Here is a 24,251-nt window from a genome sequence, read left to right as displayed (position 1 = left end):
GCAAAAACGCAGGAACTTTTTTTATATATATATTGACAATGTATTGTCAATATTGTATGTATTGTCAATGTTATAGGAGTATTTTCTAAACAATTTTAAATGCTTAGTCATCAATGTACGCATAATATGAGCTTGTAACAGGTGGATCGACTGATTAAAGATTTTTGGCCAGTAGTTACTCCCATGAGTGCTTTATAACCACGTTTAAATACTTTGTCATCAGTGTATGCCCAATAGAAGCTTGTAACTGGTGTCTGGATGGCCTAAAGGGGCCATGCAGACAAAACACAACTTTGGTTCATTCGAAATATTGCCGCGTTAGAATCACACTGACACCACGTTTAACGTAAACTTCGCTCAAATAAGCTTCATAATTAGGAAAAAAGGCAATGACCGCGATACTCACTAGCTCATTTCCCGCCACAGAACCTATGATGTCATAACAACTGGCTGTGCGATTGGCTGAGGCCGGCAAAGCCAAATGCAATTTATGCAGTGCTTATAACCTTGCCTGTGTTTGAATTTACGACCACTAAAACGTTTCAATTCAAGCCAATGAAGAAAGTAAGGTGAGCGTGCGGCCTAATGGAGGAACATGACGACATAGACGGCCTTCACGCGAGCCGCACAGACGCTAGCGCCAGTTTCCTCTCTAGTGTATGTTGTAAGAATCTCTACGCCATGCATAACCCAGCGGCACTACATTCCCTCGAGCGCTACCACTCGCACTTACCTTAGTGAAAGGACTTATTGCACCTCAGCGCATCTGCCGTAATATTCAAGACGTGCGTTGCGGACGTATAAGACTGGGTGATAAAAGTTCGCGTGTACAACGTCAGCCATGAAATCTTTGAAGCGCTGCCGTCACGCAGAATTATGTTTTAAATTTCGGTGTAAATTAGAGAAAGACTCACATAAAAATTAGTATAAACGATTGGATAAAAAAAAAAAAAAACATTATATTGGATAAGTGACAGTACAAATGAAAGCGCGCTCGTGCAAAAATGCTAGTTCACTTGGTAGAACGACCTTATTTTGGCTGTTCATTGTTTTTAGTTCTATTTTAAATCTGTCTATGCGTTATGCTCCTCTTAGCAATTTGCTTTTCTCAAATGAAAAGAACAAATTACTTTTCCATACAAAATTGCTGCAGCTTCTCAATTCTTGTTTGGCTTTGCCACACCAAGTGTCTTTTAAAGGTGAAACAAGCTTTACAGGCTACGCACTGGCCAACATGGTTCACATGTGAAAACACTTAGCGGAAATGAAGCGATTTGCTTTGTTTGCGCGTGAATGTATATCCCTAGTCTTGAAGATGCGCGTCGTTGTGAGTGAAGGTACTTTTTTCGTCCCAATCTACCCCAATTCAATGGCCAAAGGTCGTTTCCTCAGCTGCATCAACGGCTATAAGGGTCTTAGTTTCGCTGTCTACATTGTATAATCGGTTCGTATTGTGCACGCTTGATTTGGTTCGTAATGCACTCCTGGTATTGCGTCTACAATTCTGTGCTTATGCCTCCGGTGTGTTCGCGCTAGACATGGCAAAAGCATTGGAAGAATTTCTCAAGTTCCTTTCGCCACGAGAACATTAAAACTTGTTAGTGAATAATTAAAATCCTATAGTTTGTGTTCCTGCCAACCATGCCGATTGTATTACGTGTCGTATTTTGTATAAGTATGATTATGACATGTTCTCAGTATTTATAAATTATTTCTCTTTTCCTTATTCCCTTCATGTTCTTCCTTCCTGCATGTCCTCCCATTGCACGTCCCCCTTATGACACCCATGGGCAGAAATCAGAGCGATAACATATTCGAGGGCAGTTGTGTATTTCTGGAAGGCTCGAGCCATCCGTGTTTTTATGCAAAGGCAGATATTTAAAGTTTGCTATACGAAATAAATGCTTCCGTCAGAGTTTCCGGAACTGACGCTTATAGTAAACTTATTCGCGGCACTAAACGAACCATTTCTCGTCTTATCGCGAACGCGGCCGGACTGCGAGAAAATGCTCCATGTCCATTTGGCATCTTTTTCCATCAGCGGCGTCTCGTAAGCTGGGTCAGCGCTCCACACATGTGGAAAGTGAGGCACTCCAGAGCGGAATATCAGCGTTGTCCGCAGTCGGTACTATCCCAACGGGTGCTAGCTGCCTGCGGGTAGCCAGTGGTGGCAAGGCGTGCGTGTCGGTCCCAGGGAACGTCCGCCCGTGTGCGTGCATAAGTATACGCACGCGAAAACACTCTGTAAGGACGTCCATTCCGTTGCTTCCTGGGCATTTCCGGCCGCAAGCGCATTTCCGCAATACACCGAAAGGGGGTGTGGAGTGGACACCGGGAAGGGGGAGCAGAGCGCGAAAACAGCGCTTGTGCTCGTCGCCTCCCTGTGTCCTCTGTCTTTTTTTTTTTTCTTTTGCGCTACTCGAAGTCAGTGATTACCACTGTTATTGAGTCCCGCGGAGGGTTATTGTTCGAGCGCGATCTGCACCCGCAGAGGCTTTAGAAGTGGCGTTGCTGCGAAGGGCGGGTAATGCGATAAGAGTCAGCCGCACAGGCAGCTTCGGAAACCGCAATCGCGCCGACTTGTTTCGGCGCTGTCACCCGCAGTCACCGACGCTTCAGCCCCGGGGAGACAGGGAGGTCGAGGTGGACAATGCCGGCCTCCACGCGCAACCAACAGCGCGTTTCGTGCGTTCGGAATCGCCCACGGACTGGCGCCAGAATGCGCGTCCACGACTGCGCAAACTTGACACTCAACCCTAGGCTGTACGTTTGTGTTGAAAGTGGGAGCACTCATTACGGCGTCAATTGTGTGGCCGCTCAACACGCCGAAAACGCAAATGCATAACTGACTAATATTGAAGGAGGGTGACACACTGGCCGGTCGAGGAAAGATGGGGGAGTTGTTGGTCATTAGGGGTCTCCAATCTTCATGTTCTATTTACGAGGTGGGCCTTCAGAACGCCAGAAGGCTTAGTTGGCAAGATGTACTGCCAGAAGGACTATACCAAGGAGGCTTTAAAAAAAAACCTCCTTGGATTATACCTTGCTAGGGTACCATTCAGAACCCTACATGACAACAGTAGGTGGCCGGTTACTTGGTCGGCTAAATAAACAACACTCGTGTAAGCGGCTATTGTATCAGGTGGGCCGCAACTAGCTGCTGAAAACACTTTCCACACAATGGTCTGCTATGCCTTGCTACCACTAAAGTTGGTATGCTATGGCATGATACAAACGATATTTTTTTATCATGTTAACAAAGGGCGGAGTAAGTGCACCATACATTTTTAGGATCCGGCTTTAGTGGAGGTTTCGGTATTACTTGCGTATGCGGTTTTACCTGTGTATTGCAAATTTTGTGTACCTTTTAAACAACTTTAGTGATTGAACTTCTCAGTTGCTCAGAGTGCAGTGTGCAAATCTGTTGTTCCCCCCCCTATGTAATGCCCGCAAAGGCCTTTAGGGTAAGGAAAATGAAAACAAAAAATGAAAAAAAAGAAATAAGGTACGCCAGCTTTTCAACCGGTGCCTTTTGCCACACAGCTGCAGCGATTAGAGGCTTCACCACACTGCTCGTACGTCACGGCCTGTCTTACAAGCCCATGGCGTGTGGTATATTAGAATTTAAACTTTTATTCTCGACACTGTGACATTTATAATTCAGCGTGCAGTAACAGCATATCTTTTTTTTTATATTTCCCCTTCCGACAACCAAATTCTCTTCCATGCAGACAGTAATTAAGTAACTTCTCGTCTCCTCCCTCTAATATGCGCCTATATTCCCAGCCGTTACATGGACGATGGTGTTACAGAGCCCCTCACGTCGTAATGTAGCGCAGAAGCTCGAGCACAAGATAAGAGGAAGATAAGGATACAGCAGAAGGGAAAAAGAAACTAATGGCGAAATTGCATCACCATAAACAAAAATCGTCTGGAAGAGGGCTTATTCGCAAGTAACAATCTCGTTACGCTAGCACCTCTCAAGCAAAGTCACGCTGCTGTAATTTTGTCAGGGGTATGTCCGCCCGAAAGACGACAAGCCGATTATAAGAGTGCGTGACAAAGAAAGGCATACGGGTAAAAATCCTAACACTGCGTGCAAAAAGACCTTCAACATTTCAACGCTCCTAGAAGCCCTCGTCCTGATTCCCCATTTAAATTCGCGAATCTAGGGGAAAATATGATCCAGGCACGGCTCTAAGGAGGAGAAGAAAAGAGGGAGCTATGTAAAAACGAAAGGGAAGATGAAATCACCTCTCGAGGAACGCGTGTCCCGCGTTATGCGATAGGAAAGGGGAAAGATAAAAACAAGCAAAACAAGTCCGCAATGGAAGAGGCCACGGACGGGGCTGCTCCGCTCGTGTCTTAAAGTTTGTTTTCGTCTTATTTCTTGGCGAGAACGAAGATGCGTTCTGGAGCTCTGCCTAAGCGGTCGAAAATCAGGGTTATTTTTGAGGGGAGAAAAGTGCTTTGTCGCGATGTTCAAGGGAAGCCAGGAGTGAAGGTGGCTAAAATACAAGAAAAAAGAAAGAAGAGACGTGTCAGCGACCGTCATTTTGCATGCCCGTCTCTTGAGAAAGAAAACTGGTTGAATATTACAAGTAGACATCATAGTCCCTACCGTGGTCCTCCCTGCGGCAGCACACAGTAGCAAGAGACGTTGCTTTGACATTCGCAGACTAAAACGTTTCTTCACAGCAAACTGCGCACTTTTACTGTTTAAAATCACACGACTGGGCACTTTGCGCCATAGAAGTAACGTTGCACATAGAAACAGATTTTGTTTTTGAGTTCTGTTGATGCCGATTGCCAACAGAAAACTCCGCTCGAAAAAAAAAAAAGCGCTTTCCGTGGTCGGAATCAAACCTGGGTCCCTCGAATTATGAAACCGGTGTCTATCTCATCGCGCTATCATCGCATTCCGGGCGCACAGCATTATCATTTGGTTCCTAGCGCGGTTGTTCGCTTTGGACTTTGGCTGAGTTCAAGTGGACTTTGGCTTCGGGCTTTGGCAGTTTGGATTCTGGACTTTAGGATGGCAGATTGTGGAGTTTCATTTTATTCAGATTGCATGAAGAAAGCTTCGCTTTTTGAACCACATATCTCTTTAAGAAAGGGGCAGACCTGAGAAAAGTCAGGTTAAAGCTGGGGAAGACCACAATCTCCGCTGTTTTCTCAGTCTTCGCATCTGAATTGCGAAGGTGGGTGAATTAAAAAAAAAAAATCGATACTGCGAAAAAAAATATTTTAGCAACTTATCATGATGATCTTATTGTTTTGCTTTTTTTTCACCTGGACATTCTCTCTGTATATAAGTTTTCCCAAATTGACAATTACTTAAAAAAATACTTTGAAGATGACCTTTTCGTTGTATTTGTTGGTTGCAGAGTGCTCGTAGTGTCTGCTTCGGGTCTCCCGCAGACGCTGCTAGCCAAAGACCGCACGCGACAGTCAAACCTTTGCCCTCAGACTTCTTAAGAGTTGGCCGTTGCATACCATATCATAAGTTCATAAAGTTTACGATATAACATTGACAAGCTCTAAGGCTAGTGCAAAAACGCCTGCCTTGCTGCTCTTTTTCTTTCAAAACAAAAAGCGAAGCGATTTTTTTTCTTCCACCCGGCTACTGCTTCATCGATCGCTTATCCCCTCGGGACATACGCTTCGTCCCGATCAGAAGGTCCGCATCCTTTTCCTCCCACCATCCCCAAGCAAAGAACGCTCAACAGTCGTGCTGACTTTATACATTAGGATCGGCCCTGACTTCCGCTCCCCGACGGTGAAAGCCGGAAGATGGGCGCTACGTCATCGCAGTACTTTCAATAGAGTCGCTCAGGGTCGAATATTTCTTTACTTCCTCCGCCTTTATATAGCTGGTATGCCCGCATACAGTTTCGCGGCAGTTCCCTTTTATCGGCTTTCCCGGAAGCGCAGATCTTGGTCTATTGGGACCTAGGAAGGGAATGTGTCAGTCAGCACGGAAACAACGAGAAGAGCGCTGTTTTCTGTCAGCTTTGCCAAGGACGACTTTTCGGCTGCGTAGTTCATTTTGTTGCAATAGTGAATTCTATAACTACCAAGAGCAGCACGAGTTTTATTGTGATGTGGACGATGAATGTTACTGGGTAATAAGGTTTTTCTAAAGCATAATTTCATCTTTTATTCAGGCTGTTCACAAAAAATGGTTTTTTACATGACATACGACGAACAGGCGACAAACCGCTTTGCTTATTTTTGCAGACATCTCCCTGTTTACACCACCACAGTAACGTTTTAGACAAATAAATATCTATAACTGCACTTTAGGTTAATATCATGTTAGCTGTGGTGCTAAAAAAATACAAACTGGCATAGTCATTAGCGCAACAGTCTTTTTCGCCCGAACCCGAAAAATCAGGTTTTACATAAAGCTTCCTTTTAGACTAACGGCACTTTTTGTACTGGACACAATCCCGAGAGCCGAACTGGCTTCTCAGCGTCAGCACCAAAAGAGCCGGGCTCGTCATGCCGCTATCAGCGCACAGTTCCCGTCCATCCCGTTCGATGAAATCATCGCCACTTATTCGGAAACAAATTCGATCACGGGAACAAGCTAGACTTACTAAATACGTAATTCGGTTGGAACCGTGTGGCAGTCACTGTTTCCTTCTCTCGATGTTTATTTCAACGAAACGTACGGAGAATATTACTGAGTAATTACGCGTGAACAATTTCTTACATTCCACCGCTTTTACCAGTAAGAGTAAAGTTCCGCAAAGAGAGACGCACGCACTGCGATCTTCCGCCAAGACCACACAGCTAATGGCGCCCGTAAGCGAAGCAAACTTCGCCCCTTTTTCTGAGCGAGCTCAAGGCCCTGTAATGGCCTCTGCGCGATCATTAATTGACCAGCCGCTCCGACAGCTTACTGTGCGCGCACTAGTGAGGAGGGGGGGGTCCCCCCTTCCCCCCCCCGTGAGCAATGCTGTATCATTCCTCACGCAACCATTCCTCCTTTCCAATACCGTCACGTCACACCGGCTACACAAACAGGTGCACTGGGAATGCACGGAACTATGTGCTTGAACTGCACGCATAACAACCCGCCGCGGTGACTCAGTGGCTAAGGCGTTGCGCTGCTGAGCACGAGGTCGCGGGTTCGATTCCCGGCCGCGGCGGCCGCTTTTCTGATGGAGGCGAAAAGCAAAAACGTCCGTGTGTGCGAGATTTCGGCGCACGTTAAAGATCCCCAGGTGGTCAAAATTAATCCGGAGCCCTCCACTACGGCGCGCCTCATCGCCTGCGTTGCGTCGGCGCGTTAAACCCCACAATCAATCAATGCACGCATAACAGCTTCCTTATACAAGCAAACACATCCAGGCCAACGTACACACACACACGCGCGCACACGATTTTAGCCGATACTGTGAAGAGCTCTCGTTGGCCAGCTGGCTTGCGTGCGTGCATGATTGAGTGAATGATCGAGGGATCAATCGATTGATCGACTGACTGACCGGCTGACTGACTGACTGACTGATTGAATGATTGATTGGTTGGTTGGTTGGTTGGTTGGTTGGTTGGTTGGTTGGTTGGTTGATCGATTGATTGATTGATTGCTTGATTGATTGATTGATTGCTTGATTGTTTGATTAATTGATTGATTGATTGATTGATTGATTGAGTGGCAAGTGGGCGTAGCTAGCATTGCGAGGCGTGCCGTACACCTACGTGTAAGGTGATTGATTGGAAACGAACAACACGGCCGTTTTCCTTGAGCTGCTGAACAGGACTTGCGTAAGAGAGTATTCTTGTTTTGTTTTGGTAACTCTATGTATCGAAAGTTTCTGCGCTGCTTTACAGTCCCTAGCGCGACAGTGCGCTGCAATCCAAGCGATTTATACTCATTTGATTTTGAAGCTGCCTCCGTAACAAAAAACTCCGCCGTTGTGGATGATGTCGTGTGGTCTAGAAGACCAGCCCACGAAACGTTCTAGGCAGGGAAGGGCCGCTGTCCTGATTTTCAGTGCCCTGTCGTCAGAGGTAGCCATGATAACTTGAACCATGTATTGATTCGTCCATTACAAGTTCTCAAATACTAACGACATGGTCTCGGCCACTGGTATAAATGGCTTCGAAGGATGCCGGGAATGGCTAGTGCGCACACCAAACTGACAAAAGACCAAGGAGGTTCCAAGCTCCGCCGTGTGTTATTTTCGCCATCATGGGTAATGACATTGTGGGTTACAAAACGGGCATATGGGCGAGTCCATGCTTATGCGTAGACATCTGAACAATGCCATCCCGGCACAAGACTCTCCGGGACGAAAGAGTGTCAGCAGCGGTGTCTTTGAAACCATCAAGCGGAGGGGAGGAAACTGCGACTCGTTGAGAACTTGGGTTTTTGACTCCGCGTGGGGAACTCCGAAGGATGTCTTAATCCCCTTTCTGTGAAGTGGTTCCAGGCGATTCTACAAACCGTGAATTAGAAAGTAGGGGTAACTTATAAAAAGCACGGCTCAATACGAGTGCTGAGGGGATCCGAACCGAAATCATTGGTGGCTTCCCCAGTGACTTTCAGCCTTACATCGTAGCACGTCGCAATGTGAAATCAACGGCGGGATGAGTGACTTCATGGCCTGCCGCCAGAACAGCTTGTAGTCATTGTTTTCTCCGAAAAACTTTGCACGATTATCTTTCCGGGTGGCGATGCCCTCCCCTGCATTCTCACTAGGTGAACTTGACGCGTGTACCTATCCGCTTCCTCCCCTGGAAGGAAGCAAACCTGGCTTTTTTCCTCCGATGTGTTAGCTCCGTCGACGACAGATAGGCTTGAATGGAACCAGTAGATTGTTGGGCAATCACTGCCAACCGGTTTTGTTGAAACCCAATGAAGCAATTGCACATGTAGTCTGCACATAGTGACAAATGAAATGACCTGCTGACCTTTTTTAGAGCCCTAGATAGGCCAGCCACAGCCACATTGAAAAGTGTAAGAGACAAAACACTACCCTGAAGAACACCTCACGAGATGCTTCTTGTGGCAATTAACACGTCCAATTATCGCACCTGCACCGAGAGGTCCGAAAGGAAAGTGTAGACGAAGCAGAAGTGGTCACTGTGATTCCCATTTCTTGTAAGTTCATCATAATGCCATTTTACGAAAAGCCGTACGCTTTGAAGACGTCAAAAAGTAAAGCCACTGTTGACATCCTCCGTGTCCGTTGGTGTTCGATGTGGCTAAGAGGTCCTCGACAGTGTCTTGTGTGCTTTAACGTGATCAAGAACCAGCCATGCACCAGGAACGCCTTTATTCTCAGTGAACTATGACACACGATGTGAGCGAAACGGGCCGGAATGATGCAATGCTTACGTGGTACTTGTCAGGCTTCTGTACCGGTACCTACCTTGCAGGCTTCTATAATGAAACCATGTTCTTTATACCCCAAACCAAGCCGAAATGCCAGAGCAAGTCTTGTTTGGCCTCCGACGGCAAGTTCCAAAGCAGTCGGTGGCTGATCTCATCAGAACCTGCTGCGCAGTGGTGGCATATACTGTTCACGCAGAACAAGAGGTCCTGAAGGTACAGGGAACATACATGAGGGACGCATATAAGGAAAGCGTAAGACTAGATGGATAGCCTTCCTGGATGCATTGCATAGGCGTTAGAGAAGTCCGCAGCCAAGGCAATAAGTGTTTTTCTCTCTTGAGAGGTCGACAATCAACGCCCTGACCGGCGGCCCGTTCCCAGAAAGCGCATTGACAACGTTCTAAGTTGTTTTCCCTCTTTTTGGTTCTTGTCCTGCAGGCGTTCTTGGCGTGGTGGTGACCGAGGTGCGGCTGCTGTCGGACAGCAACAAGACGCAGTACGTGCTGCAGGGTGAAGGCGCCACGCTGCTGTGCTTCTTCGTGCTGTCGCCACGCGAGGAGCTCCGGCGCGTCCTTTGGTTCAAAGATGGCGCCGAGGTCTACGTGTGGCGCAGGGGCCGCCGCCCGCTCGCCAGGAACCTGTTCGACAAGCGCGTGGACCTCAACAACCGCTCGCCCTCGTTCATCTCCATCCTCAGCGCGCACATGTCCATGCAGGGAAACTACACCTGCAAGGTCGAGACGGACTCAGCCACATCGCAGAACGACTTCTTTCTCACCGTCATCGTGGGCGAGTTCTCCTTCACGCCTCCTTGGGCCTCGCAGTATCACACGCTCTCGGTGGTTGCGTGTTCGATGTGGACATGGGCAGACGAGATAACGATTCCGGATAACGAACACGCATGTTTTTGAAGATAAGCCGATTTGCTTAACCCATGTCTATTCGATAACGAGAATTGATCATATATGCCTAACTACAGGTGTCGATGACTGAGTGTGGAAACCTCACGCATATAACTATGATTGGAATGATTGTACAGTTATGGTAACCTGCAACAGCAATTCAATGACGGCGGCAGCGGTTCGCCCACCCCTCAAAACCTAGCCCACCCAATGGTGTACCTTGAGGGGATTCTCTGAATTGCCTTGTATGGTCCGCTTGCGTTTGACACTTGTAATTTTGTTTCAAGAACCCCATAAATCGTTTGCACCAGTTTGTTTTATTACTACCACCTACGAACCCGATATCAACCCTGGTTTCAGTCAGTGGTGTTGCCGCGTGGAAACCTTTTGCAAAGCTCGACGCGCTGTATGTAGCGGTCGCGCATTTATATATCCAGGTATCTGGTGTTTGACGGGCAGTTGTTGCTGTCGTTGAGAATTGCAAGGGCATTTCTAGAGCAAATGTTCGCGTATGGCAGACTCAAGAAAGCAACGAGAATGAACTGTCCTGCAAAGGTTTCACCTCGGAAATAATGGGCTTTGTGCGAAAAAGCATCCGCACAAATTTCAGGGACGGTAAGCTACACACCTCCAAAGTTAAGTTAGTGTGGGCATTGATATGTGCGGTACATGGCGTGGAGGGAAGTTGTAGCTGAGGCAATTCGTAACCAACACACGTACGTACAAATTCTTCACCGAAGTGAGGCATTCCTAACATGAAGCTGTCAAAAAAAGGGAACATTTGCACACTTGGGCCGCCCTTCGCAGCAGACTCGTGCAAGGAGGACAGCTGGACGACGTACTCGGACCGCGTGTCGTGCACGGAGACGGTGGAGCTGCAGTGCGGCGGCATGTTCCCCAAGCCGTCGCCGGCGTGCGGAGTGTACAACGACCAGACGGGCGTGTACCTAAACACGGTGCCCTTCGACCGCGTCGAGCCGGCGGCCAACGCCACCTACGAGGTGCGCCTGCACCGCGTGTTCCAGGTGCGCGACTGGCTCGCCTTCCGCAACCTCACCTTCCGCTGCCACATCATCGTGCTCGGCACCGACTGGAGGAGCGGCATCTCGCACAAGCTCTTCGGAGGTGGGTAAGGGTGGCTGTGTCTCTTCGGCACATACACCCATCGCCTACGTTCAGTCGCACTTGTAGGAACTGTGATTACCATACTTTTATTTTTTCAACAATCTGCCGGTGAATTCCCCCACAAGCGCCCCACAATGTGACTGTGTTACATTCAAAGCTGAATTACCATAATGTCCTTGTGCCCCGATAATTTGTTCTACTATGAAAGTAACCAAAACATTTTCGTTGATATGACTGCGAAGTGGCTGAGGAATATTGGTCAAAATTAGCGAGCGATTCACCGCGTGCTGGGAACGTATTGTAGTTTCTCTCTTTTCCATGATAAAAGCTCCTAGTTTTGATGTTCGGGAAATATTTAACTGCTCTCCTTATATTTTGGAAACTTTTTGCCGACCATCTGTACCGGAAAATTGGGCGCAACAACGAAAATTGGGCGCAACAAGACACAAGGACGAACAAAGTACGGCGCCCGGCACTGTGCGCATCATCGAACTACTTTAAGCTGAGTGAACCATGCATGTGGGTCTTTAAAAGGAATTCTCTGATTATTCATCGACATAGAGCGATGAGAGAACAGAAAACCACAGCAATGGCAGAGGCATGACGTCACGCGAGCCGTCGTGGGCATTGGCTTCGGTGGCGCCGCGTTGCACCGCTGTTAGGAGCCCCCTTGTCATAGTGGCTAGGGAGATATCACGACCAAGCGTGCCCACCCGATTCTCCGTCTAAGAGCCCCTCGAATGGAGTCACGACTTTATCCCGTTACCGATTGTACGTGTTGTAAAGTGGACTTTACTGCTACGGAGGGCCGAGTGGGCGATTTGGGAACCATGGCGACGAAATGGCGATACTCGTGGACAATAAAATCAGAGAGAAGCAGCCATTGACGCTGCTAAATTGAGCACACGGAAGAATTGAGACAATTAGAATGCAAAGCACAGTTACCCGGGTGTGTGAGGGGAGATAGAGAAACTCCGTTTGTCAGGCCTCTAACGCCAGAGGAAGGTGTCCTTCCAAATGCCATTGTTCCTTCACCTTTCCATTCAGTATGCTACGACTCGCGCTGAAGTGCCGCAAAGAGCCCGTCGAAGTCTCACTTCTGGCGGTCTTTGTGCTCACGCAGACGCCGGGTGCCCTCCAGAGCCCCCAGAGATAGTGAACGGCTACTACAACGTGAGCGGCGAGGAGACCTGCTGGAACACTCCGGCCGAGGGGTCGCTCACGAGCTACTACTGCCTCGAGGGCTTCGAACTGCAGGGACCCCGGGAGCTAGTCTGCCGAAACGGGTCCTGGGTGCTACCGATGCCCCTACTCACGTCGTCCGCGGGGCCTCCGCAGGGCCCCGCAGCAACGAGACCCTTCAAGAACGTTATCTGCGGTGCGACCTGTTCTTGACTCATTAAGAACCACCACTGTACATGCGAGGATTCAATCTTTGGAATGATGTCAAGCGTACGCAAATCGAATGTTAAAAATCACCTTTAAAATGCGATAGTGAGTATACATCTGCCGTTAAAGCGGTTAGGCTGGATTTGCAACCATAATCAGCTTCTCAGGTCTATTGCAGGACGAAGGCCTCTCCCAGTGACCTCCAACCACTCTTGTCCTGGGCTGCTCGAGTCCGTAGTTTACCTCCGAAGTTCCGTATTCCATCCCTCCATTGGGTTATAGGCCTACCCTTTTTTCCAGACCCATCTCTTGGTACCCGCTCTGTTACTCTAACTGTCCACCGGTTGTCGGTTCGTCTCACTACATGGCCAGCCCAACTATATTTTCTTTTCGTGATTGTAACGATGATATCTTCTGCTCTAGTTTGTTCTCTGATACAGGTAGCTCATTTCCTGTCCCTGAGTGTTATTCCTAACATTACTGCTTCCATGCACCGTTGGGCCTACTGAAGATTGCTTTCGAGTTGTTTAGTAAGGCGTCATGTTTCTGCTCCGCAAGTCATCACCGCCAGTTTGCACTGCTTGTAGATTTGTTTTTAGCTTACTTTTGATTATTTGGGAGTGTTTGCCGAGTGCTCCCCAGCCCACATCCATTCTACGCCGGATTTCTTGCTCTCGTGAATGGGGTGGGCAGTAATCATCTGTCTGAGGTAGTTATATAATGTTACTTCTAGCATTTCGTATGCTATGTGGAAGAAGACGTTCTCGGCGTACTTATTCCTTACTATATTATATTTACTAATGTCTATTGTTAGCCCCATGGCCGTGCTTTTTAAGAGAGAGAGAGAGAGAGAGAGAGAGAGAGAGAGAGAGAGAGAGAGAAAACACTTTATTAGAGGGAAAGGCGAGATGTTTGTCGGAATTTCGACACCGGCATGCTACTCGGCGTGGAAGGGAGAAAGGAGGAAAGAAAAACACCCGATAGGATTTTTGATTGTAGTTCCTCAAACATTGTTTGCAGGTGTTCTGCAGTCTCACTCAGCAAAACATGTCGTTCGCAAATCTCAAATGGCTCAAGTATTCTCCGTTTATCCTGAATCCTATGTTTTCTCAGTCAAGCTGTCTAAATACGCTCTCTAGACACACTGTGAATAGTTTCGGAGAGATGGTATCTCTCTGTCTCACTCCCTTTCGTATCGTAAATTTATTTCTTTGCTTGTGGAGGGTTATCCTACCCGTGCATGTATTATAAATGTCTTGTAGAAGGCTTATGTAGGTTTACTTTATCCCCTGATAGATTAATGCTTCTAAAACGGCTGCAGTGTGTACTAAATCAATCCCTTTCTCGTAATCTATAAATTCCATGTAGAAGGCGTGTAGTGTACTCTGCGGATTTTTCTATCACTTGGTTGACGGCATGGAAGTCATCCATGGTTGAGTACCCTTTCCTAAAGCCACCCTGCTCTCTGCGATGATGCGAATCCAGACTGTAACCTGTGCGGCTATCTATAACTTGGGTACACGGCTTGTAAACAAGTGAGAGTTGGCTGATGGTTCTGTAATTCTTGAGGTACTTGGGAGCTCCCTTCTTACGAATCAGAAAAATGTTGAAGTTTTTCCGAGCTATGGGCACTTTTAGAGTCTTCAAGCATTCCGAAAATATTGTTACGTGGTGGCAGTAGAGACGATATGAACCATGAGACAGTCGAACGATGTATTTACAGCTTATTTACATGGCGGCAAAGCCTGAGCCCGCGCAGGCAGCGCGCACCCACAGATCTTCTTCGTCGTCGTAGACAGGGATCACAAACCACGCTGCATTGTCCTCTTCGTCGTCTTTTCGTAACAATATTACAGCAAGCTTTCCCAGGAAAAAAGGTCTATGACTATGTCAAAGATTTCCTCTCGGGGCGGACTGCACAACTACTTATCGGAGGATTGGAATCTGGCGTGATCAAAATTGGTAGCAGAGGGACGCCGCAAGGGTCTGTTCTCTCTCCCTTTCTCTTTAATGTCGCCATGATTAATCTGCCACAGCAGCTAAACAAAATAGAAGGACTGCACCACAGCATATATGCTGATGACGTCACACTGTGGGTTGCCGGTGGCAGTGACGGAGAAATTCAAGAAAAACTACAACAGGCGATAGACGTTGTAGTGGCTTATGTGACCCCCAAGGGACTTAGCTGCTCGCCACAAAAATCTGAATTGCTTATTTGCAGACCAACCAGGAGAGGCTGCAAACGAGACCGCGATGTTGCCAATATCCAGCTATATGCGGACGGCAGACCCATTCCCATGGTACAGAGTACCAGAGTCCTTGGTCTTCGCATACAGGCCAATGGTTGCAATACAGAGACCATAAAGGCTCTCGAAACGAGTGTACACCAGACAGTCCGCCTCATCTCCAGAATTGCCAACCGGCATCATGGTATGAAAGAAGGTAACCTCGTCAGATTAGTGCAGGCTTTTGTTCTTAGCCGCATAGTCTACGCGACGCCCTTCTTGGCACTAAAGGCCGATGAAAGGAAAAAAATCAATAACATCATTAAGCGAGCCTACAAGCAGGCACTAGGTATACCCATTACGGCACCAAATGAACGCTTTGGAGCGATGGGGCTGCACAATACCATAGACGAGCTTGTAGAAGCCCAAAAAATAGCACAGCTAGAAAGACTCTCCAAAACCGCAACAGGCAGACACATTCTACAAGAGCTTCAAATCACCTATGCGGCTCAACAAGGAAAAAAGGTGGATATCCTTAGCGAGCAGAGGGCACGTATATACACAACCCCTCTGTGCAGAAATATGCATCCCGTGCATAACCTACAACGCAGGAATGAAAGAGCCAAAGCCCTCCAAAAGCGATTCGAACAATCTGATGACGTGGTCTACGTGGACGCGGCCGAGTACTGTGAACACAACGCCAGGGCCGTGGCAGTAGTCGATCGGCAGGGCCATTGCATTGCCTCCGCAACGATCCGCACGGACACTCCGGAGGTAGGAGAAGAGGCAGCCATTGCACTGGCGCTTTCTTCTACAAGAGCGAAATACATAATAAGCGATTCCAAATCTGCAATTGTAAACTTCACAAAGGGAAGGATCTCACCCGAGGCCCAAGGAATCCTTAGATGATTCAAAGAATTAAGACTCCGAGGGGTCCAAATTATATGGGCACCAGCGCACTCTGCACTTCCGGGGAACGAAAACGCTCACGAGGCAGCTCGAGGTCTAAGCTTCCGAGACTGCCCAGAAACACCTGAGGCATCGTTTCGCACGGGGGGTAGGGACCGCATGGTGACCTATAGGGAGATAATCGACCATTACAGGTTAGGGAGGGCCAGATATCCCGCAGCTCATCGCACCTTGGGAAAGTGGCAGTCAGTGGCATGGCGTCTACTTCAGTCCTACACTTTTCCGAACCCGGTGACGTACAGTCATTGTTACCCCGGTCTATACGAAAACAAGTGTAAATTATGTTCAGCAAGGGCCGACCTTGAACACATTTTATGGGCCTGCCCCCTTAAGGTGAACACCACACCTCAAGCACTAGACATCACTTCCTCAGAGCAGTGGGAGACCGTGCTGCTCAGTTCAGACCCGGGCGTTCAACTCCGGGCCGTCCAGATGGCCGAAGACGCCGCCAGGGAGCAAGGACTCCTGGCCGCCGTCTGAGGGGGGAAGAATGAAGGGGACTCCCATCTTACTTCTTCCCTTACCCCCGTCTCGGGCTCAATAAAGTTATGCACTCACTCACTCCAGTACAATAGCTCCTCCCTCCCTCAAAACATTCCCGGTTATGCCGTCTACACCCGCAGCTTTTCCTTATTTCATTTGTTCGAGAACCTGTCCAACTTCCTCTTTAGTTACTAGTAGGGTTATCGAAATCGCAAGCTAAGCGTGTACTTTCTGTAGTTCCCCTCGTCTAACGTCGCTGGCTCACAGGTTGGTGTAGAATCGTTTCGCTACCTTTATTATCTAGTCCAAGTTGTGCGTAATGTTACCCTGCGCGTCTCTCAGTGCATCCGTCCTGTCTTTGCCGATGGCTAGCTTTCTCTTACCTGCTTTCAAGCTTCCCAATATTTGCAGCGTTTCCTCGATCACTGCATTGTTATATGCACGAATATCCTTTGTTTTATTTCTGTTAGTAAGTTTTGACAGCTTGGGTAATTCAATCCGATCCATCGTAGTTGACGCTTGCATTTTTTTACGTTTGGCAATTCGTTCATTCGTTTTCTTAGTTTTCCGGTTTGTTCTCTACATGTTGCTTCTTCCACACCTGCTGCCAATTCACTGAGTGCCGATGTTAGGTTGTCGTTTAGCCTATCTAAATTGACCTTGTTGTGTTCATTGAAAATTAAGAATTTATTTTGAAGAGTAGTTTAAACTCCTTCGACCTGGCTCTTACTGATTCCATGCGGGGTTCCTTAATTTTCCGGAGTTCCGTTCTCTCACTTCTGAGCTTCAGCTTTTGCTTGCATCGAATCATCCTCTGATCGCTGCTTCGAATCTTAGGTAGCACCTCTACGTCTTGCACGATACCCGGGTTTTCACTTAGAATGAAGTCAATTTCGTTTTTGGTTGTACCAACGGGACTTTTCCTTGTCTATTTTCTATTCTTTCGTTTGTGAAAGAATGGGTTTATTAACCTGAGGTTTCTCCTCTTTGGAAATCCCACCAGTGTATCTGCTGGAATGTTGCGATTGTTTATTGCGAATTTTCCCACTGACCTTTCTCCCATTTGCTACGTACCGACCTATCCTTTAGTCTTCCATCCCCGTCGTGAACTGTGTTTTTGCTTTCTTTATTGCTGATTCGACGTCCTCGTAGAAGCTATTTTGGGCTTCATCATCATAGCTTGTTGTTAGCACGTAGGTTTTTACTATATTTAATCTGTGTCGCTCATTTAGCTTGACCACAACAACCGCGGCTCTCGCGGATATGCTGAAAAACTCCTGCAATTTTCCTGCTATCTCTCTGGGGAAAACATCTCGCCCCTTGTTCTTTCTTCTCTTGGAGTCCACTGTAGCATAGAATATGCCAAAAAGTGATCTCCACGAACCCTTTTCCTGTCCTTCTCCTTTCGCTTAACCCTATAATGTCCAAGTTTAGATCATAGAGTTCCTCTAGTGGCACAGGTACGCTTCCCTCGCTAAACAAAGTGCACGCGTGAAATGTTGCCAGGGTGAAATTCCAATTTACGGACTCTCCGAATCCAGAGATTCTTACCCCCTTTGCTGTATCGCTGTTCTGACCGCCACCGTGGACAGGTGCTCTACAGGTGTTTGGTCTGAGGGCCGAGTGTTGAGTTGGTTAGTAATGGGAGGTGGCGGCCAACTACTACACCAGGGTAACCAGGTCCCTGTCTGTTGAGGGAGTGCTGTTCGTGTCCCCAAGAGCCTTCGTCGCCTGGTTGAACCTTCCTAGTGTAACCCCTAAGGTATCCCGGGTGATGGTTACTTCTGGAGCAGGTAGCGTTCCATACCTGCATGGTTTGGGCATAGAGAGCCAAACGAAAAAGAGCGGCAGAGCGAGAGAGTTTCCCGCCAACGACGTTGTCGCGCACGTCTGTAGTAACACTGACCCAGCGTTTGTCGGTTTTGCTTTCTATACTCGTGGTAATGAAGGATTAAGCTGACACGCTGGCTTACTGATGAGATTTCCTTACGTCTGACCGTTGGAAAGGTGAGCCATGGACATGTTTAAGTATAGCTACAAAAAATAATTAGTTTGAAGCTCAGCTGGCCAAAAAGAAGCTGGCCAAGAGACTTAGCTGACCTTCTCAGCTGACGTTCAGCTCGACAGTGTAAAGCTCATTTCGCGCAGCTAAGCGTGACCGCCATGAATGGAGTTGCTATGAGGTTACAATTTGGTACAAAGGGGCCCTAGAACTTTACGAAAGAGGAATGCGAAAGCATTAGAACTTACATGGCAGATTTCCTGACGAAAATGTAAAAATGCACGCGGGTCCGTCCAAACACGCCCGCCATGTGGAAGCTTCTCGAACGTATGGTGACCGTTTGTTCACGTTTTGGCTTTTGGCTGTAACCTTACCAAAAATGCGCCTAGCGAGCTGTTTTAACTTGTAAAACTTTTGCGACACAACGCAACAAAGCGAGTATGCTCTTTAAATGGTCACCTTGTCGCGGAAGTTGCGTAGGATTGTTTTGCTTCCGTTTGACTCAGCGCACGCGGCCGCCCAGATTTCGAAGCAAAAGAAAACGTTTACAACTGTAAAACTATTTGTGCTAAAAGATTCAAATTTTGGTTTGCAATAACTATTTCAAAAGGATAGGCTGCTGTGCGTGAAGTCGTTGAACCCATTCTGGCAAAGTTTGTCAATTTGGTACTTGAATGACATGCTCTTCGTGGTTCGAATTATTATCAAGATACGCCAAATATGGCGACAACTTATGTTGCAGCGTACTCGCACAAGGCGAGATAATATGTGCTTGTAGAGGAGGTTCAATGGTACTTATGTGGAAACTTCAACTAGCTGCTTAAAACCCGGCAGTGTGCCAAATAGTTACGTTCATCTTGCTGAGTTGAAGACCTAGCAAATGGGTGCTAATTTAGATTAGATCAGTCGCAAGGACTCAAATTTCAAGAAACCCGTTCGGATTTTGCAATCAATTGAGAGCATGGAGTACACATAGCCTGCGGATATTCCCTTATTGCTGGTTGACCTTACCACGCGTTAATGAACGTTTAAAAACAGCAGCATCAATCGTACTTGCGTCTGCGCTTGTCTTTGCAGCCATTAACGGCCAGTACCAAGCAAGATGGAATCGTGTGCTCACTGCCATCACAACAATACTGCCCGCGTTGCTGTCCCTCTGCTCGACATCTTCAACATAGCAGCCGCCACAGTTGACGCCGCCGGTAAAGACATGAACAATGACCCTGTGGGCTTGCGCAGGACACTGTGCTCACGAGTAGAGAAAACGGCTTCTTTTCCGGGCACAGATTGCTGAAAGCCCATCCACAAAAGGTGCCACTGCCAAGATATTCTATATCTCTCTGTGCATGCGTGCGAGTGTGCATGCGCGTGTGCGTGCGCGTGTTTGTAAGTGTTTGTGGGTATGCGCGCGTATGTGTCTATGTTCGGGATGCAAAAATGTTCTCGTGGGTGTGTATCCTACGTTTTCTGACTTAATTTACGAGCCTCCTTTCTACATCCATTTCCTTCTGCAACTGCTGGTGACGCCTTAGTTATAACAGCTAGGTTGTTAATCAGCACGCCTGAACCATCCCCATCCCCGAAGGTTAACACCACGAATCTCGTCTGCAGTTTTAGCCCTAGTTCTTGCACCTGGTCGCTTACAACCTGTACGCTAAATTTCTTTCCTTTCTTTCTTGCTCAACCCTTCTCTTTTAGAATCTATCCTCTGCACTTCGACATTTTGTGGTCCCTGCCATGCTTAGTCCCTCCATATCCTGCACAATACGTGTGGGAAAGAGGCCATGTCTCAGGGCTTCCCCAGAGCTTAGAATTTGCGGCGAAAAGCTAGTGCATGTATATAGGTTGCGCCAAGCGCTACGCTTCAGCAAGAAAGTAAACATTTTCAGGGAGTGTGCCAGGTGCATCCGTTTTGTCATTCGAAAGGGCCGACGTTCAGTTTCGTTTTCATGCCAGCCTGCACTGGAGGTTTGTTTAGGTTCTTTTCATTGCCAGAATAGTCAGATTATCTTCACGTGGCATTGCAGTTTGCAAAAAACGCAATGTTAACTACCATTTCCTGTTGCTGTTTCTTTTTCAGGCAAACAAGAAGAGCTTGGGTGCTAGAAATAACCAGAAGTACTTGAAGCCACGGTGGATGGGCCCAATGTCGAACAACTACGAACAGCGTTGTACGTGCACACGGCAATGCCGAGCGAGGAATATTAGAACTCCTCGGCTTACGTCAACACTAGCAGGGACAATTTATTGGGGAGAAATGAAGGAGCCCTAGGGTGCGGTGGCCGTCCAAAAAAAGGAAGGCAGGAAATAAAGTTTATTTTTTCAATCTCCCTCAGCCCAAAATCCCGACTTTGGAAACTCTGGCCAAGACTTTGTCTGTCATGGAAAACAGCAGGAGCTGCGTCCCCGCGCTGGGGTTAGCCATCCACACCTGCCATGATGACATAATTGGGTTGGGAATGAGGGTCAACGATAAACTCCGCGGAATGAGCAAGTAGGGACCGGGTAGATTCCAGAAGAGATGTGTGTTATCTTCGGTGGGTAATGTGTTGGTCTGTATTTATCGGAGGAGGACGGACTGCTTCCTTGGAAGTGCATGAGGGATGGGGTGAGGGATGTACCTTGCGCTGCGCGAAAAAGCTGGAGCTGTGCGCGCGAGCGGAAAGATGGTTGTGAATTGCTTAACGTTAGAGGATCGGCTCCAGTGTAAATATTTGCTTGGGCGAGCGCACGTGCCCGCTCATTTTCTGTTTAACTCTCGTACCCAGGGACCGTTACCCGAACGCGATAAGCCAGGGAAAAAAATCCCGCCATCTCCACGAAGTGAATGATGATGGGAGGGGCGAAGCTAAAATGCTTATCGGTAAAACCGTGAAACATTCGCCCACACATCATATAAAGACTCGACACGTGAAGCTTTCCACCGCTCCGTTGACAAGCCCGTCGACGACGTCGATGTTTGTGGTGATTATGTAGGGCTTGTTTGGGATGATGAGAATCTCCATGGGTAAGTTGGCTAATTCGGTGTGTGACATTTATCCACCTTGGCCGTCGCCTTCTGCAGAGCGTCTTGTGTCGCGTACCCCCGGTACGTGTCTTCAGCTCGCAGGCGACGAACGACAACCTCTTCTTCTTCCTCTCCTCCTTGTTGGGTAGCAACGAACGCGTTGAACGTTTTGACCTCTTCGGCCAATCTTTGGTTGGCCAATCCCCAGGGAGAACCTGCCACAATCATCATCATTCCGTCGTGTATGGCAGCAACGAGGGACGGTACAGGGCCCGAGCAAGAGTCTTGAGCTCGCAGGCGACGAACGACAACCTCTTCTTCTTCCTCTCCTTCTTGTTGGGTAGCAACGAACGCGTTGAACGTCATGACCTGTTCGGCCAATCTTTGGTTGGCCAATCCCTAGGGGGATCTTGCCACTATCATCATCAATGTGCCATGTACAATGTGCCGTGTATGGCCGGGACAGGGCACAAGCAAGAGGAGCTTCGCCCCTAAAAGTTCTCTACTAGGTCTTAGGCGCTCCTTAGAAGATAAGTCATTTGTTCGAAACCGAAACAAGCGCGCGGATAAATAGGCCCGCGTATTCGCCGCCTTATTCACGTAGAAAGGTCCCGCCCAGCCCATACTTGCAGAATTATTTAAAACATGGCTGCCGTCTGCCGCTAACCCACATCGGCTCCGAGCTCTGGTGCTGGGGCTGTCGTTGAGCACACAGTGGGTTTTTCGCGACAGCATGCACCTGTTCGATCTGTACGACCGACGAAGTCTTGCGCCGGCGATGAAATGAACCCTGCAATACTCTTTTGGACATTTTTTTTTTAATATTAAATGCTTCCAGAACGCACTCACCCAACACACCCTGTACTTAGATTAGGGGGTCGCGAAGTACCTCAGCCAAGAATTACTGCTCTATGCCCATCAGATAGCTTGAAAACTCGTTCAAAAGATTTTTCTCTCTTTCGCGCTCTTGACGCTCTTCGACGGCCCAAATTACGTCACTGAGGCCATATAGCGGCTGTTGGCCGGTGTTTCTTTAGTTGCAGCAATGAACGCTTTTCGATAACAACTTTAAAATAAAGCAACAAAAACAAAGCGAAAACGCAATGCGTATCTGGTGCGACGAGCAAATCACGCAGTGCCGCTTCATGCTGGCGATAACTGTAGCTTTCGCAGTGCTTCCAGACGCTAAGGAAAGAGTGAAAGCGTTTATAAAAAAGTGTTGAAAGGTCCCTTTAAGGTTTGGTCTGGACGGCCCTCGGTTTATCGCCGAACTGATAGGCGCCTACATCTAGCGCCGAAGCCCTGCCTACCTGCCTACAAGTGATGGCGGCGTTGCAGTTTTTAGCCACTGACAAGTACCTCATCACTTGAGGCAACATCACCGGCGTGAACATCGGGACAGCTACAAAGACGGGAGGGGGGGAGAGGGGGGAGGTGCGCTGGCCCTTGAGAAGATGCTTGCGGCTTTCGTTCGGCGAGTACTTTAGGCTGCCCCCATGTTGTGTGCACGCCTTACGCCGCGCCCGTAAAGTTGCTCATTGTACTGGGATAACAGCTATACATCAAATAGCCAGCCTTGCTTATATAGTTCGGTACACGTGCGAATGGTATTTTGCAGTCCAACGATACGTTTTATGCAATCACGTCAAAGAGAAAAACAGTACTAGCTCCGGGAATTGAGAGAAGCCTTTGGCACATCCGTTGATTTCAGTATCACACGAGCGGCGGCAAGTATGTGTTCCTATTCAGTTTATTTTGAGAACGCAGGAGGCTCGCTGGAGGTTTACTCGCACTTGTGATACAAGTGTTAACCCTGCACAAGGCTTTGCAGACGTCACCGCTTCCGTGTTGATTAATACTGCCCTGCATGTCTTTCTGACAGAGTCCAAAGATCGCGGACGAATCCTTGAGCAATAGATGCCACTCTTAGTTTACGCGTAGTGGCCGGTAGCTGCATGGGCTCTGACTGTGACCGCATATGTAGCTGTTGATACCACCATGATAGTGTTAGATTCAGCGATAGGCCCTGATTACATGTATGTGTTACTCCTTGTGTTCAAGAATAAGAAATCTACTGATGACCCTATGTATGTGGGATCCCAAAATTGACCACTTTCCTTCAAACACTATATATTTAGAGGTACTCTTGGCCGATTGAACTGTTACATGGGTAGGTTAAAAATCTGTAATTAAACGCATTTATTGCTAACATAAAGTATCAATTAAATTTAATTCATGGGATTAGAAATAACGACGTACCATACTGCATTACAAAATCTGACATAAAAATTCATGTCAATATAAGTATAGACGGTACAAACCAAAATTGCACGTCACGATACCCCGAATTTGCATGATACATCAGATACATCACACCATTATGCATTGCAATACTTCATACTTCAATCTAGATGAGAAATGCCACATCAGATGCGCGCGATTTCAATCCTATCAAAAAAAAAGCAAACTGCCGTGGAGATTCACTTTGGAAATAATGTCAAACATTGGTTTCAAAATTTTCTGCAGTTTGAGAATTATATATAGCATCTGGTAAGTCATTCTAGTCTTTTATGGTTCTAAGCGAAAAAAAAAAGATTATGCATGTGTTGATTCACGGACTAGAAACTTTCTCATGTGATCACTTTTTAGGCTCCTGTCTTGTCGCAGAATTTCGTACTGCACTGCATCAATGTGAAATATATTTTGCGAGAGAAAAAAACCATAATTTTCAGTTTTGGTATACGACGGCGTTTCAAGAGGCGGGGTAAATTTAGTTATTGCAACATCTCTGTTACAGAATGAG

At 47.5% G+C, this 24,251-nt stretch overlaps 1 protein-coding gene across 1 annotated transcript in view; it reads left to right on the top strand.

Annotated features, from left to right (window-relative positions):
• LOC144180329 (uncharacterized) overlaps window positions 1-20,765 on the top strand; it is a 63,543-nt gene extending 42,778 nt beyond the window's left edge. Inside the window, exons 2-6 of the mRNA XM_077708700.1 lie at window positions 9,785-10,135; window positions 11,059-11,373; window positions 12,497-12,751; window positions 19,519-19,752; window positions 20,522-20,765. Of these exons, the coding sequence (XP_077564826.1) occupies window positions 9,785-10,135; window positions 11,059-11,373; window positions 12,497-12,751; window positions 19,519-19,619 (1,022 nt within the window). The 3' untranslated portion in view covers window positions 19,620-19,752; window positions 20,522-20,765. The remainder of the gene's footprint in view (window positions 1-9,784; window positions 10,136-11,058; window positions 11,374-12,496; window positions 12,752-19,518; window positions 19,753-20,521) is intronic.
• Window positions 20,766-24,251: the final 3,486 nt, after the last annotated feature.

Source organism: Haemaphysalis longicornis, unplaced genomic scaffold, assembly GCF_048455015.1.
Source record: "Haemaphysalis longicornis isolate Haplotype H1 unplaced genomic scaffold, Haemaphysalis longicornis Haplotype H1 scaffold_4, whole genome shotgun sequence".
Lineage (NCBI taxonomy): Eukaryota > Metazoa > Arthropoda > Arachnida > Ixodida > Ixodidae > Haemaphysalis > Haemaphysalis longicornis.
The sequence above is the reverse complement of the archived record's forward strand: the minus strand, read 5'-3'. Positions and strand labels throughout refer to the sequence as shown.